This window comes from Pipistrellus kuhlii, unplaced genomic scaffold (genome assembly GCF_014108245.1).
Source record: "Pipistrellus kuhlii isolate mPipKuh1 unplaced genomic scaffold, mPipKuh1.p scaffold_m20_p_6, whole genome shotgun sequence".
NCBI classification, from domain to species: Eukaryota; Metazoa; Chordata; class Mammalia; order Chiroptera; family Vespertilionidae; genus Pipistrellus; species Pipistrellus kuhlii.
Genome location: NW_023425562.1, coordinates 34,990,029 through 35,005,428, shown reverse-complemented (window position 1 = coordinate 35,005,428; position 15,400 = coordinate 34,990,029). Strand labels below are relative to the sequence as shown.

The following is a 15,400-nucleotide window of genomic DNA, read 5'->3' as shown; positions in this document are numbered from 1 at the left end:
AAAAAGCAGAGGAAAATGATATAATCCTATATCAATTCCATGATATTCCTACCTACAAATATTTTTCCTAAATAATTTAAATAACTTCACTATATTTAAAAAACATCATATTTTAACAAATTCCACTGGGAACCAACTTCTGTTGTTATGAAATCTTGTCATGAGTAACTCTAAGAAACATAATTCTTATAAACAGAACTGAACATGAATTAAGATCCAGCTGGTTTGGCTCAGTGGATAAAGCATCTGCCCACAGACTGAAGGGTTCTGGGTTCGGTTCCAGGGCACATATTTCAGTTGCAGGCTTGAGTACATAAGGGAGGCAACCAATCAATGTGTCTCTCCCTCTTCCTTCCACTCTCTCGAAAAATCAACGGAGGGGAAAAATCAATGGAAAAATATCCTCGAGTGAGGATTAATAACAAAAAAGACCCAGTTTGCCTCTAGCAGAGCAGACAGCTTTGGTAATAGACATTGGTTGGGTAAAGCTCTGCCTCTAGTACTGAATAGCTATGTAGCCTTAAACAAGACATTTAACCTCTCTGGAGCTACATTTTTGTCAATTATAAAATACGGTGGTAATATTTTACAATCGACAAAATACTACTTTAATGAGTTATTATGATGACAAGTTAAATGTGATATATCTACCTAAAACTGAAAGCTTTTAAAAAGCAAAATGCTACATAGATATAGGTATTATAAATTAACTAGATGTCTGGTGCACTAAATTCGTGCACCGAGGGTGGGTTATCCCTAAGCCCAGCCTGCACCCTCTTCAATCTGGGACCCCTCGAGGGATGTCCGACTGCACATTTAGGCCTGATCAAATCCAGGACTGTTGGCTCCAACTGCTCACCTGCCTGCCTTCCTGATTGCTCCTAACCATTTCTGCCTGCCAGCCTGATTGATGCCTAACTACTCCCCTGCCAGCCTGTTTGCCCCTAACTGCCCTTCCCTGCTGGCCTGGTCCTCCCAACTGCTCTCCCCTGAAGGCCTTGGTCCCTCCCAACTGCCCTTCCCTGCAGGCCCAGTTTCCCCCAACTTCCCTCCTCTGCCAGCTTGGCCACCCCTAACTGCCCTCCCCTGCAGGCTTGATTGCCCCCAAGTGCCCTCTCTTGTAGGCCTGGTCCCTCCCAACTGCCCTGCCCTGCTGGCCTGATAGCCCACAACTGACCTCCCTTGCAGGTTTGGTCCCTCCCAACTGCCCTCCCTTGCTGGCCATCTTGTGTCCAGATGGGGGCACCCATTTTTGACCACATGGGTGTGGGGTGACCTCAGAGAGGGGCCTGTGGTGGTTTGCAGGCCGACCATGGCCCCTGGTGACCCAAGCAGAGGCCCTCATATCTGGGATTTATCTTGTACAACTGAAACTTTGTAGCCTGAAGTGGAGCCAAGCCTTCTGCTTACTCAGTGGTGGCAGCCATTTCTGTTGGGATTTATTTATCTTCTATAATTGAAACTTTGTAGCCTTGAGTGGAGGCTTAGGTTGGCAAGGGCAGACGGAAAGCTTGGCTTCCTCTATCGCCGGGGAAACCCAAGCCTCCCTCCTGCTCTCTGTGGCTGCAGCCATCTTGGTTGGGTTTATTTGCATATGTGCTCCTGATTGGCTGGTGGGCGTGGCTTGTGGGTGTAGTGGAGGTATGGTCAATTTGCACATCACTTTTTTATTAGTTAGGAAGGATGGTTGTTCTGAAATTAATAAAAGCAAGATACAACACTATCTTTATACAGTTTCATCCAAGCTTTATATAATATCCAGTTTTTGGGAATGCAAACCCAGAAGGGATGACTGGGTTTTTAAAGGGCAGAGTAATAAGGCTGGGAACTCTTATGTACTACTTAATTGAAGTACAGAAAGAATCTAAAAATATCTGTTTCACTAGAGTAAAGCAAAAAAGCCCTCAAATGGTCATAAACTAGAGAAAATATTTTTAAAATAAAAATTAATTCAATCAGAATAACATACTATATGCTGAGGGAGAGAAATAGTTTAATTATATGGAACTCATTATATTAGAATTTCACCAATAGTTTATAAATTTTCACCAAAGTGCCCCAATTACCTTAAGCTATCTTTATTATTTCTTGTAGCTTCCTCTAAAGGTTGTTTCTTGTGATCTCCTTCCAGAGAGTGGTAGAGCTCATCACCAAGAGGGCTCATGGGACTGTGAGATTCCTTCAATAGTAATATATAAAGTACATAAATAAAATGAAATATTTTTCCTTAAAAAGGATGAAATATAAATATAGGCTACAATATGGCTGAACCTCAAAAATAGGGTAAATGAAAGAAGCCTGGCTCAAAAGTCACATCATGTAAAATTCTATTTACATGAATTACCCAGATTAGGTGAATTTGTAAGGACAGAAAGCAGATTGGTGGATGCCAGAGGTAATGAGTATTGGGGAACAAGGACTAAATCTTTAACTGGCTTTCTTTTAGGATGATGATAATACTACTTTGGAACCAGAGAGAAGTGATAGTTGCATAATATTGTGAACATACTAAATTCTAATTAATTGGAATTGGCACTTATAAGTACAGAGAACTAAAATATATATGGTAGTCCCAAAAATTCATTCTGTTTTTCAAGTCAAACCCCAGTTTAAAGGAGGTTTAGAAGATCCAATAAATTCTGAAATAAATTTAAAGGCTCAGGCCTTCTCTTAGATGAAACAGGGTAGGAATAAGGGGAAGACTGGGTGCAAGGAAGAGGATTGGCCAAACCCTTTAAGCCATTATCATTTCCCTAAATTTTGACTCAATTCACAATCTATATCCCCAAAATTCTAAAGACTCTGGACTTCTGGAGCAGCTTGGGACAGATAATATAAATGAGCCTTTCTAGCCACATCAATTTTGTTCTATGCCTTTATCCAATAGTCTTTGGGGAAAAAAAGTGTTGTTTTTTTTTTTCTTACTCAATTCTCTAAAAACTGATCTAAAAAGACACCAATTAATTCATGTTATTACCAAACTAAACATCTACTTACGGATTCTTCTGGAACACTAAGTCCAAGTGTCTCGGTAACTATTGTAGCTAAATTAAAAGATGACTTATCAGTGGTATAACTGCTTGTTCCACGTGTTTCTAAGTAAAAAAAAAAGCAAACCCAATTATATAATTGTAGAAACTAGATGTATAAAAAAACACAAAAAAGCCCTGGCCAGGTGACTTAATTGGTTGGGGCATTGTCTCATATACCAAAAAGGTTGCAGGTTTGCTTCCTGGTTGGGGCATGTGCAGGTTACCAATTGAAGTTTCTCTCTCGCATTAATGTTTCTCTCTGTCTCTCAAATTAATAAACATATCCTAGAGGATTAAAAAAAAATTCTAAAAGAGGAATAAAAGGCTCACAGAACCATTTTACAAAATGGCACTGAACAATTTTTAATATTCTGTGCAAAAAGGCCCAAATATATCTACTATAAATGGCAATAAGTTGCAAATATCTAACTTTGCATCTGCCAAACATTTTCAGCTAAATTTGCTATTTATCTTAAGTGAATTGGATGCAACAAATAGATTATTTTTCTTATTGCAACTGAGTAATATCATAAAAACAATATGTATTTATAATGGGTGCACTGTGACCTAAGATATACTATGAATATCAAACCATATTTATAATTCCTTTCATAAAAACATACTTTATGGCAGAGATTTTCAGTACTGCACAATTTTCAAGTTTTAAACTAATACATATTCCTGCAGAAATCATCTATGTTCAAATATTACATACAGCCCAGCAGGCGTGGCTCAACTTGAGCATCAACCTATGAAGCAGGAAGTCACTGTTTGATTTCCTGATCAGGGTACATGCCCGAGTTTTGGGCTCAATCCCTAGTGTGGCTCATGCAGAGGTGGCCGATGGATGATTCTCTCTCATCATTGATTTTTCTTATCTCTCTCCCTCCCTCTCCCTTCCTCTCTGAAATCAATAAAAAAAAATTACAAAAAAAGATAGCATGTAAAACACACATATACAAATATTTTATACACACGGAGTTCCAATAATTTAGTAAGTATTTATGGAGCACATACTATGTTCCAGGTGTTGTGCTAGGTGCTAGATTAAAAGACTTTTGTCCTCGAGGAACTTATGGGCCATAGAAAGGTAAAAAGAGAACTACAATAAATGTGATAAACGGTAATAAAACACATTAAAAAGGAGAGTTATAAACATAAAGACTCTTAAATCTGCCTTGGAAAATCAAAAAAAGCTACATTAAGTGATGCCTAAGCTGACCCTTGAGAGAAAGAGGAATTTGACAGGTCAACTGGATTAGGAGCAGAGAAAAAAAGTTTTATGCATGTGTAAGGCTCTATATATGTGAGACAAAATCACACATTCAGGGAATGACATGTGGTTCAATTGCTGAAAATTAAAGTGCAAAAGATGTAGTAGTAGGACATGAACCCAAACAGGTTCAGATTATGCTCAAGAGTTTAAATTTATCCTGTAGACAATGAAGAGATAGCTAAAGGTTCTTAATGGAGGACAGATGCAGTATTTGGGTTTAAAAAGTAATTCTAGCCATGATAGGATGATAGAGCAAGAAGCAGTCTTAATAGGTAAGAGGACTATTTCAGTTACTAAAACAATCGTATAAGGGATGCTGATTGGCCTAACCTAGTACAATGGGGATACAGAAGAATGTTTATGGGAGATATGTAGGCAGTGGAATCAGTAAGATTCCGAGAGTATTAAAAAAGCAGGTGTCTAGGATAACTCATTTTTTTTAATTTAGTTAACTCAGAGAGGTATGTAGAATGTCATTTGCTGAGATTGTAAATAAAAGGATGAGGAGTAGGTTTGACAGAAAATTTTCAATTTTGGACTTGCTGAAGTTGAAGGATATTCTAGGTAGAGTTGCTCTATAATAGGTAAATACACTGGTTTGGAAATAAGGAGGAAAGTCTTGAATAGTGATATTGATTTGGGATTTATTAGCATATAGGTTGTAGCAGAATATTAACTCTAGGTGAGATTCTTCTAGAAAGTGAGACAAAAATAGATCAAGAACCATATCAATTGGGGAGAGTAACATTTAAAAGAAAGAAAGAACAGCCAATAAAGGCAGGCAAAAAAAGAACAATAAGAAGAGAACCAGGAAGTGGCAATACTTCAAGAAACAGAGAATGCTCACTGTCATAGAAAGGTCAAGTAAGACAAGGACTGGAAAGTATTTCTAGTAATTAGATTTAACCAAGAGGTCACAGATGACTTTTGCCAGAGCAGTTCCAATGTAATGTGTGAGAAGAGAGTGTGAGACTATATCCTCCTTCTCTGCCCCTCCTCTCTCCCTCTTCTTTCCCTCCTTCACCCCTTTCCCATACTATAATACTTTCCCTCATTGCTCCCCCACTCTCGGGGTATAAGTGGAGAATGGATAGCGGGTTCAACTGAAGTGAACTGAGAGAGAAGAGATATTGAAAGATCACTTTTTCAGCTTTGAGAGAAACTGTGCCTAAGGATGGAGACAAGAGGGGTTATTTCTAAAAGAAAAAAGATAACACGTATGCATATGTTGAAAAGAACCTGCAGAGAAGCTGGAGGAGATACAGGAAAAGAGAACAACTGATGGAGTCAAGTCCTCCTCAGCAGAAGAGGATGGGTCCAGAGTGCAGAGGAGAAAGGACCCGCACACTTGATGCTTTATCCCAGCACCCTTTGCTAGGCAGTCCTGTCTATACATGTGCACACATGCTTGCACACAAACATACACACATGCTAATATAAAGTACCTGTGGCTTTCAGAGTGTAAGTTTTATACTAATAAATTATGATTAACGTTGGCTAACCCTTCCAAATGGTCTCTGGATCCCGTCTCCACTCAGCTTTTCAAGGATCTAGCAGTTGTTCCCTCTTTCTCCAGAATTATTCATTTCTCTCTTTACTTGATCATTCCATCAACATAAAAATATACTGAATATGTTTTAATCCCCATCTTTTGAAGGACTTGTTTAGAAGTGCTCTTTCCACTTTTTTCTGATCCTGGTTTCTCTTGAACTTGAAACAGTATAGTTGATAACCCTTACTTACACTTTAATATTAGTTCATGCTATGAATTTATCACTAAGTGATCTCCATGTGGCCAAATCCAATGCACAATTCTCAGTCTTCATCTTCCTTCACTTATTAGCACTGTTTACCACAGTTACTTCTCCCCCTCTCTCCACCTGGCTTATGGGACACACTTTCTTAGCTCTATATCACTATTAGCTACTTCAATGGCTACTTTGTTGGTTCCTCCTCATTTCAACAACCTCTAAATCACCACCTCTACAGTTGCAATATCCCCTCCAAGGGGATTAAAATGGCTTGGAGGGGGGGGGGAGATTAAAAAATTTTTTTTATGTGTAACACACAGATATATATATACATTCATATATTACAGCCGAACTATTAAATTTTCATAGGGGAAGTGATTAGAGGGAAAAAATATCTAAAAAGGCTGGTGTAGTGGTGATAATGAAAAAAACCCGAGCCCTAGCCAGTTTGGCTCAGTGGATAGAGCGCCAGTCTGTGGACTAAAGGTTCCAGGTTTGATTCCGGTAAAAGGCGCATGCCCGGGTTGTGGGCTCCATCCCCAGTGTGGGGTGTGCAGAAGGCAGCTGATCAGGAATTCTCTCTCTCTCTCTCTCTCTCTCTCTCTCTCTCTCTCTCTCCCTCCCTCCCTCCCTCCCTCCCTCCCTTCCTCCCTCCCTCCCCCTCTGTCCTTCCTTCCCTCCCTCCTTCTCCTTTCTTCTCTGAAATCAATAAAAACATGTTAAAAAAAGAAAACACAAACTTGAGATTCACTATTTTACACTATGTAGTGCCTCAGGGCTAAGTACTTGGACTCCTCTATCTACATTCACTTGGTTGGTAATCTCGCCCACTCTCTTGGCTTCAATGTCACCTACATGCTAACAACTTCCAATCCTCTATCCTAGTCTTCTCTAAATTCATCTAAAATCTTTATTTGAATGTCTACGATGTATCTCAAACATAATACTCTCAAAACCAAGCTCCTGATTTCTAAGCCCCCCCCCCCCCGCCCCCTTCTGCAAACCTGCTGTTGCTTCCCTCTCAGTTAACAGAGTTGCCCAAACCAATCTCCCATTCACTCAGTTTGCCCCAGGCACACAGGTCTTCTTAAGGTTCTTCAAACCAACCAAACAGCACCCTCACTTCACAGTCTTTGTGCTCCCCGACTTCTCTACCTGGAATACCCTTCCCCCAAACCCCTACATGATTACTTGCTTTCCTTGGTCTCTGTTCATATTCACTTTTAAAGTGAAGCTTTCCCATATCTCTTCTTACCCTGCTGAAAAGAGGTATTAGAAAGCCTAACATATACACAGTGTCCCCTAAAAACGTATACACACTTTAACAGCTGACAGCTCAATTTTGAAAATAAAATGTATTTTAATAAACACTGCCTTTATAATTATTCAAAGTGTATGTGTACATTTTTTGAGACACCCTATATTTGTTTATTTTATTCCTCTCCCCAATTAGATTGTAAGCTCAGTGAGGATAAGGGCTTTGTTTTGTTCAGTGCCTGGCATATAGTAAACACTAAATGAGTAAGCTAGAGTAAAGCTTTGTTTACTTAAAATATAATAGTACTTCGTATTAAAATGAGTAGAGCTACTAATATGATTTAATAATAGAATAACATTACTTTCTAATATAAAAAACAACTGCTAAAGACCTAGTAATACAAACAAAATTAATTTAAAAAAATGTTAAAATATTGTCTAATGCAGACTGTTGGCCATTCTTGCCCACCAGCAAACACAAATTTTAAACTAATAAAGTAATTGCAATATTTTGCTTACTAGCCACTGGAGATTGACTTTGATCACAAGTGTCAGCCACTAGAATTTCATTTTCATTTTCATTAGGCTTATGTTGTAGATGAGTTGTAGATTTTGGAACTTTTCTCAATTCTAAAGGAAAAGAAGTTAAGATTATGTATAAATCATCACAATGGAAAATATTATCAAAATGCTATTCTGATAAGCCAATACAAACCTATCTTTGCCTATTTTAGAAGTGCTATTTTATGAATACAACTTTCATATTCTAATAAAGAGTTCATTCTACAATTTCCCTAGAAACAAAGCTGGAAGTTAGAGATCAGCAGTAGTTAGAGGACAGTGGGAGAGCGAAGTAGAGCAGATATGCTTCTTTTCATCCAAGTCTCCTAAAATGGTAATATTTTAATGTATCATTTCCTTATGTATTTGTTGTAAGTCAGTAGGTCAGTTTAAAATAAATACTGCATCCCAGATCTCCACAATCTTTGTTTTAGTTTTTATTTTCTGAAAGAAAATCCTGAAACACACTTTGTCAGAATAATTCAAAGGAAAAACAAACAATCAAAAAGTAAAGGGAAATAGACTTTTACTAATTATAACCTGAAAATAATATTAAAAAGCATATAAACTGCCCTGGCTGGCTATCTCAGTTGGTTTGTGTCATCCCAGTATGCCAAGGTTGCAGGTTCGTTCCTGATCAGGGCACATACAAGAATCAACCAATTAATGCATCAACAAATGGGTAATTCTCTCTCTTGCTCTCTCAAATAATTTTACAAAGCAGTATAAACTTTAAAATAAATAAGCAAAAATGGTTAGAAAGAGGAAAGGACTAAGTAGTCATTAAGTCAATTTTAATATAATTTGCATGGCTCAAAAGTTATCTTGCATTTTTAACCCCAAATTTCAGATTACAAGTAAAAATGGTTAGTATGAAATTAAAATAGACAGATCAAGTTTTTAAACAGTTTATGTTATTCTTATATAATAAAGAAACAAGCCAGGAGCTTTTGTGATACAAAAGAGGACTTTCCTAATAAAGAAAATTGCTGTGAATTTGTTTTTCTGAATATTCTTATACATGGATTTAAACATGACATTATTATGCAGATGTTTATCTGTACTGACTCTTGAGTGATAACAGACTAAAAGGCCAATGCATGTTCATTCTACATCTGTGATCTTATATATTTTATTTTAGCTCTTAATTATGTGTAAGATTTTTAACAGTTCTTTTGTTTTCCACTAGATGGTGATGTAAGGTCATGTAAAATGATGAAAATTATGCCAATTTTCCAATATCAAAGAATAAGATTTACTTATTTTTTCAAAGGCATAGCTACTCTTAACATTTATTTGAATTATAAAATATGTTACAAATAATTTAGGTTAAAAATTAAAGTTTACCATATACTTTAGATCAATACTTAAAGAAATAATCTTTGTATCATGTCACATAATACATTTCAGGATTACATGAAAGGGTATTCCGAAAGCATTTAACAGACATGGTAAGCCACAAAGTGATATATTATAATGCTATTTCTTTATTACCACCAATTGCTTCAGATTATACCAAGTGAGAATAGCCAGTTATAGATAGGATTCTCAATATGGAATAGCTGAGGACAAGATCAGGAAAATACATAAGTTTAAGTTAGGAAGATCTGTATTTGAATTCTGACTCATCTACTTGAGAGGTGACCCTGAGTGAGTTATTTAACCCTTCTAAAGAATATTTTTTCATCGTCTATAAAATGTAGGTTCTAATAGCTACATGAGAATTCAAATATAGTAATACTGTATTCAAATCACTCAGCGCACAGAAGGTAAAAATTAGTGTTACGTTCCTTTCCTCTTTCCTGTTATCCCACTTAGATATACACATAAAAATGTTTTTTAAATAAAAAGAAAACAAGAAACTATTAACAATGTTTATGAAATGCTGGGTATTTACATATTCAGAAGAACAATACATGTCTATATATAATACAGGTAGAAAATGCCTTTCCAGTCACTTCATTAGTGGAAGTTAAATTTATAGGTATAACAAGTTTACCTGAACAATGACTATTTACCTTCCATAAAATTGAATAACACAAAAACAATAGATGGATACTATTTTTACCAAACCAAGTAACTGAAGTGTAACTCTAAATCCTTACCATTTGTACGCACAGAGAGCTCTGGGTTAGTATGTGTTTGTTCTATGTATCGGACATGGAGGTTCTCTCTTCTTCGAAGCCGATTAATGCCAGAAAATGAAAAGGCTGTTATCGGTGAATCTGGAATAACATTTTCCTCAGATTCAAGCTCAGCTGCTTGATGCTGTTGATCATTCCTAGAGGAAAATAATGACAATTGAAAGAACATTAATTCAATGAATATTTATTAAAACAACTACCATATGGTATGGAGCTAGAGAAAGACACAGGTGTGAAACTTAAGACATACAATTCCTTGCATCTAAAGTTCAAAATCTAAATATAAGGATTCAAATTTTTAGAGTGGGGAATATTATTGTGAGAAGAAATGTACAAAGTGTAGTTGCTGCCACTTGAAGTGAAATTAAAAGAATTTCAAATGGCAGAGAAAATCAGCAGAGGATGCACAGAGTTTGAATAAAGGCCTGCAGTATTGTATACTGGTGTTGGAGAAGGACACATTGGAACTATGTGAAGGATGGTCTTAATTAAGTGTGCATATAATTTAGAAAGCAAGAGGAAAGGAATTAAGGTTTTAGAGCATGGAAGTAATGTGACGATCCAGTAGCAGAGTGCAAGAATAGGACAGAAAGAAAAGAGGCAAGGAAATCAAATAGGTCAGGGCTATAATAGTCCAGCCAAGACCTTCTGTAGGTTTGAACTAGGATGTTGAAAACAGCTATGGAAAGGAAGGGACCAGTGCTAAAATTGTGGTAGTAGAATCAACATGACTTGGCAACTGACAAAAATATGGTGATAAATAATATTAATTACCAACATTTTTGTAGGTCTACACTGCCAGACACTGTTCAGAGTATGAAGTTATTACTAACAGTCTCATTTTACAAATGAGAAAATGGAAGTTACTGAAGTTAATTCACTTACTAAAATAGTAAATAACAGAACCAGGATCTAAATCCCAGCAGTCAGACTCCCAAGATAATATTGATAACCATTCAATGTGTTATCTTTAGTGACCAAAAGACAAATGACTGACTGTAGGATTCTACCTTTGAGTTTCTGGCACTGCTTTTATTCAGGTGTCCTTATAGTCTAGTCTCAAAACATTAGTCAGAACATACCTATTAAAACTCGTTATGTCACTCCCCTGATTAAAGTTGCCACATCTTCCCTTTCACACAAAATACTAAAGTCCTCTTAATGATTTATAAGGTTCAATATGATCTGACTGTTCCCCTTGCCTATATCCCCTGACCTGCTTTCATTATAACACACCAGCCAAACTCCTACCTTAGGTTCTTTACTCTAACTGGTCCATTTGCTTGGAATGCACATACATTACATGGCTAATTACCTCATCTCCTTCAAGTCTTTGCTGGAGTTTTACTTTCTCATTAAGGCCTATCTTGAACACACTATTTGAAATTGCAATTCTTCTTCCTATGCCTTAGTACTAATTTTTTGTTATTCAGAAGTATTTACTGCTTTTTAACATAGTATATAATGGACTTATCTATTGTTTACCTGTTAGAATGTAAACAAGAGATAAGGACCTTTGATTCACCAATATATCATGTGTCCACAAGAACAGGCACATAGTAGGTACTCAATAAATATTTAGTGAGTAAATGATGAGTATGAGAGATTTCCAGATCCCACTAGAAAAATAAATTTGTGCTGATCTAGGCATATAGCACCTAAAGACTGGGTTTGAATTAAATTATAATTATTGAGTAAAGTTAATTAACTTTAACTCAAATGACTTTCCTATGTCAAATCATTACTGACTTTTTCTACAGCTTAATTCCTACCAGTATAGCAGGCATTGAGTCTTTATGTGATATGCTACTACAGTCATATCAATTTGTAATACCTCTAAACATACAATATGATTACCTCTAAACATACAATATGAAAATTTTATAAACTATGATCAAAAGAGATTTAAAAAAAATTAGAAGATAAAGATTAATGTTTTCTAACATTTATTTATATCTTAATTTCCTGGATCATATCAATATTACTGTGGTCTATAATCCTATATTTTTTATTGAAGATTTTAGAACTATTTAGAGCTACTATCTTATTTTTAATCTCTCCCTACAAATTTAACTGTCTTATTCTGGAAAAACAGAGTAAGCTGGTCATGAGAAAGGCTTATAAATTAATGGAGTGTGAAATTTATCTGACCTCACTTTTAACTAATCACATCACAACCTACCTGCCTATTAGTCATAAAAATTCAACCTGAAACATGAATGAGTCATGAGGAGAAATTGACTTCCTGGCAGAGCCAATCTAGAATTAGTTGGGATCACAAAAGAAGAAAAAAACAAACCACAATTGAAAACTAGCTCTAACTAGAGATGTCCAAACTAAATAAGCAAGTGCTGCCTTCGTTCTTCTTTGTCATAAAAAGAAAAAAGGGGGGGTGGGGCGGGAGAAACCAAAACAACTTCCATGTGCCCTCTCGTTAGTCCAAAGTTTGAACCTGTCCAAACTCTGTAGCCACTCTCCACAGACCTCCAGTAGGGGGCATGCAGAAGGCAGTGGATCAATGATTCTCATAATTGATGTTTCTATCTCTCTTCACCTCTCCCTTCCTCTCCGAATTCAATAAAGATATATATATTGAATTCAATGAAGATATATATCTATATCTATATCTATATCTATATCTATCTATCTATATATATATATCTTTATAAAGATATATAAATATATTTTATGGATTTTTTTTTTATAGAGAGGAAGGGAGAGGGATAGAGAGTTAGAAACATTGATGAGAGAGAAACATCGATTCAGCTGCCTCCTGCACACCTCCAACCTAGGTACATGCCCGCAACCTAGGTACATGCCCCTGACCAGAATCAAACCTGGGACCCGACACTCTATCTACTGAGCCAAACTGGTTTGGCCAATAAAGATATATTTTAAAAAAAAAAAACCCTACACAAAACAATAAAGATAAATTAAAAAAGAAAGGGACTCAGGAGGGCCATGATAGCTGTCTTCATGTACACAAAGGATCACCATGTAGAAGAGGGGATAACTTGTTCCAGATGGTCCCAGAAGGCAAAAATCAGTATTGACAAATATAACTTATATGTAAGTAGAGTGATTTCTACACAAATTCAGAAAGAACTTTCTAATAATTTCATCTCACTGAAATTAAATAGGCTTAGGAGGCTGAACTTGTACTAAAGGTATTCAAACAATTATGTTAAAGAAGTCATACAAGGAATTCAATTTAGAAGAGGGCAGTATAGCTCATCTCAAAAAACAAAATAAAACAAAAACTTTATTTTTTTAACTCTGTCCACCTAGAAGAGAACAGTGAATGACGTGAATCCTACAGTCTTTAGTGTATACACTTAAATATTGACTCCTTTGACTTTCACTGAACCAGTACACCCATTTCCGGAAACAAAGAGTCATGACCCTCAGCGGTTGCCAACTGGTGGTCCGCAGACCACTGGTGGCCTGTGAGGTCTGAAAGGTTGGCAACCACTGGTGATCCCAATACCTACCTTAGTTAATTATCTGCCTTCTGTGACTGGTAGAGTTGAAATATATATATTTAAACTTTCTAATGACAAACTGTTACTGAGTAATTTCTCACTATAATGCCATTAAATAACTGTCCTATCATATAAGGTATCTGTAATATCAAAATCAGTTTAGGTGAGTTAGAATTACTACATTTCACAAGCAAAAGTATAGGTCAAGTAATTTTTCTAAAGTTCAGGGGAACTTCAGGCGTTAATAGCATAATGTTACGTTAGGTAGTCAGAGGAAACCATGTTGCCTTTATGAGATAATACTTGTTATTTCTTTTAACCACAAAGAAAATTTGTCAAACAGAGCAAGCTACAAAGAAGTTGCCTTGTGAAAATAACAACTATCTTAAATTTCAGATGAGAATTAAAAGATAATAGATTACTTCCTACATTATTCTAAGGCATATCCTACATAAGCATACTTGCTCTGAGCTCACCTACCTGATTAATCTTTAAAAAATATATATATTTTACTGATTTTTTTACAGAGAGGAAGGGAGAGAGATAGTTAGAAACATCGATGAGAGAGAAACAGCTATCAGCTGCCTCCTGCACACCCCCCCACTGGGAATGTGCCCGCAACTAAGGTACATGCCCTTTGACCAGAATCGAACCTGGGACTCAGATCCATATCTTTTACATAAGATTAAAACCCCAAAAGCTGTTTGTTTTTATCCACAACCTAACCTTGCCTTAACTGACAGGATGCTATTTATAGTTCTTATTTATCCCACCATTTCATGTGAGCATTCGATGGTTTGCTGTAAAATTATCAATGTGCTTGGCTACAGGATGATACCTCAGGCTCCCCTGTGTTATATAATCATCTCTATATGATCTGCATTACCTTTCATGTAATTAAAAATAAGATGTGAACTCTGAATCACATCTGCTTCCAAAGATTTCAGATAAGTGATTGTTGACCTATATTAATTTATGTTTTGGGAAGTTATTTAGCAAGGTAAGTTATGATGTTTGAGCACATCAACCTGATACTTTTGAAAACTGAAGATAAATAAGATAATATTTATATGTTATATAGAGGTTAATAGAAATTAGGTGATTACCTCACAACCGAGATATATAAAGTATATTGAAACCAAATAATGTCATTCGCTTGATAGAAATTTAGAATTAGTTTATTTTTAGTGTTCTCAAATTCAAATATTTTTCCTGTTGAGGCTCATTGATATTTTAGAAAAGATGAAAAAGCTGAAGTTTAAATTACAGTAAAGATTAATCAGGTAGCTGAAACTGGTTTGGCTCAGTGGATAGAGCGTCAGCCTGCGAACTGAAAGGTCCCAGGTTTGATGCTGGTCAGGGGCATGTACATTGGTTGCGGGCACATCCCTGGTAGGGGTGTGCAGGAGGCAGCTGATTGATGTCTCTCTCTCACCCATGTTTCTAACTCTCTATCCTTTTCCCTTCCTCTCTGTAAAAAAATCAATAAAATATATTAAAAAAATAAAAGATATGAGTCTGAGTGATGGTGTTAAAACCTACTAACTGTGAGACCAGGACAAGTTACTTGACTTTTGTGAGCTTTGATTTCTTCATCCAAAAAGTAGAGATAATAAAACTACCTTGAAGAATCATAATGAACAATAGAAACAGTAAACAAAAAACACAAAAAAAGAGTAATTGGTGCACAGGATAAAAGTTACTTTTATTCTTTAAGAGAAATGGTGGGAGAGGGAGAGATCAGAGAGAGAGAGTTTTTGTGAACTGAGAAGTGTGTAATACTTATTCAGTTTGCTCTTATGAAGCTTCCAGGACAAGACTGGAAGAAAAGTAACAAAACTAAAATATTTATTTGAAATATAAGTATTTTAATAATATTTATAATAATTAAAATTAA

General features: G+C 36.0%; 1 protein-coding gene across 5 annotated transcripts in view; it reads right to left on the bottom strand.

The window, feature by feature from the left end:
- Positions 1–15,400, bottom strand: part of RBBP8 (RB binding protein 8, endonuclease) — a 78,466-nt gene that overhangs the window by 17,320 nt on the left and 45,746 nt on the right. For all 5 annotated transcript variants that reach the window (XM_045574139.1, XM_036418144.2, XM_036418143.2 and 2 more), the window contains 4 exons: positions 9,983–10,158; positions 7,836–7,946; positions 2,998–3,095; positions 2,067–2,179 (listed from right to left, as the gene is read on the bottom strand). In XM_045574139.1, coding sequence (XP_045430095.1) covers positions 2,067–2,179; positions 2,998–3,095; positions 7,836–7,946; positions 9,983–10,158 — 498 coding nt within the window. The remainder of the gene's footprint in view (positions 1–2,066; positions 2,180–2,997; positions 3,096–7,835; positions 7,947–9,982; positions 10,159–15,400) is intronic.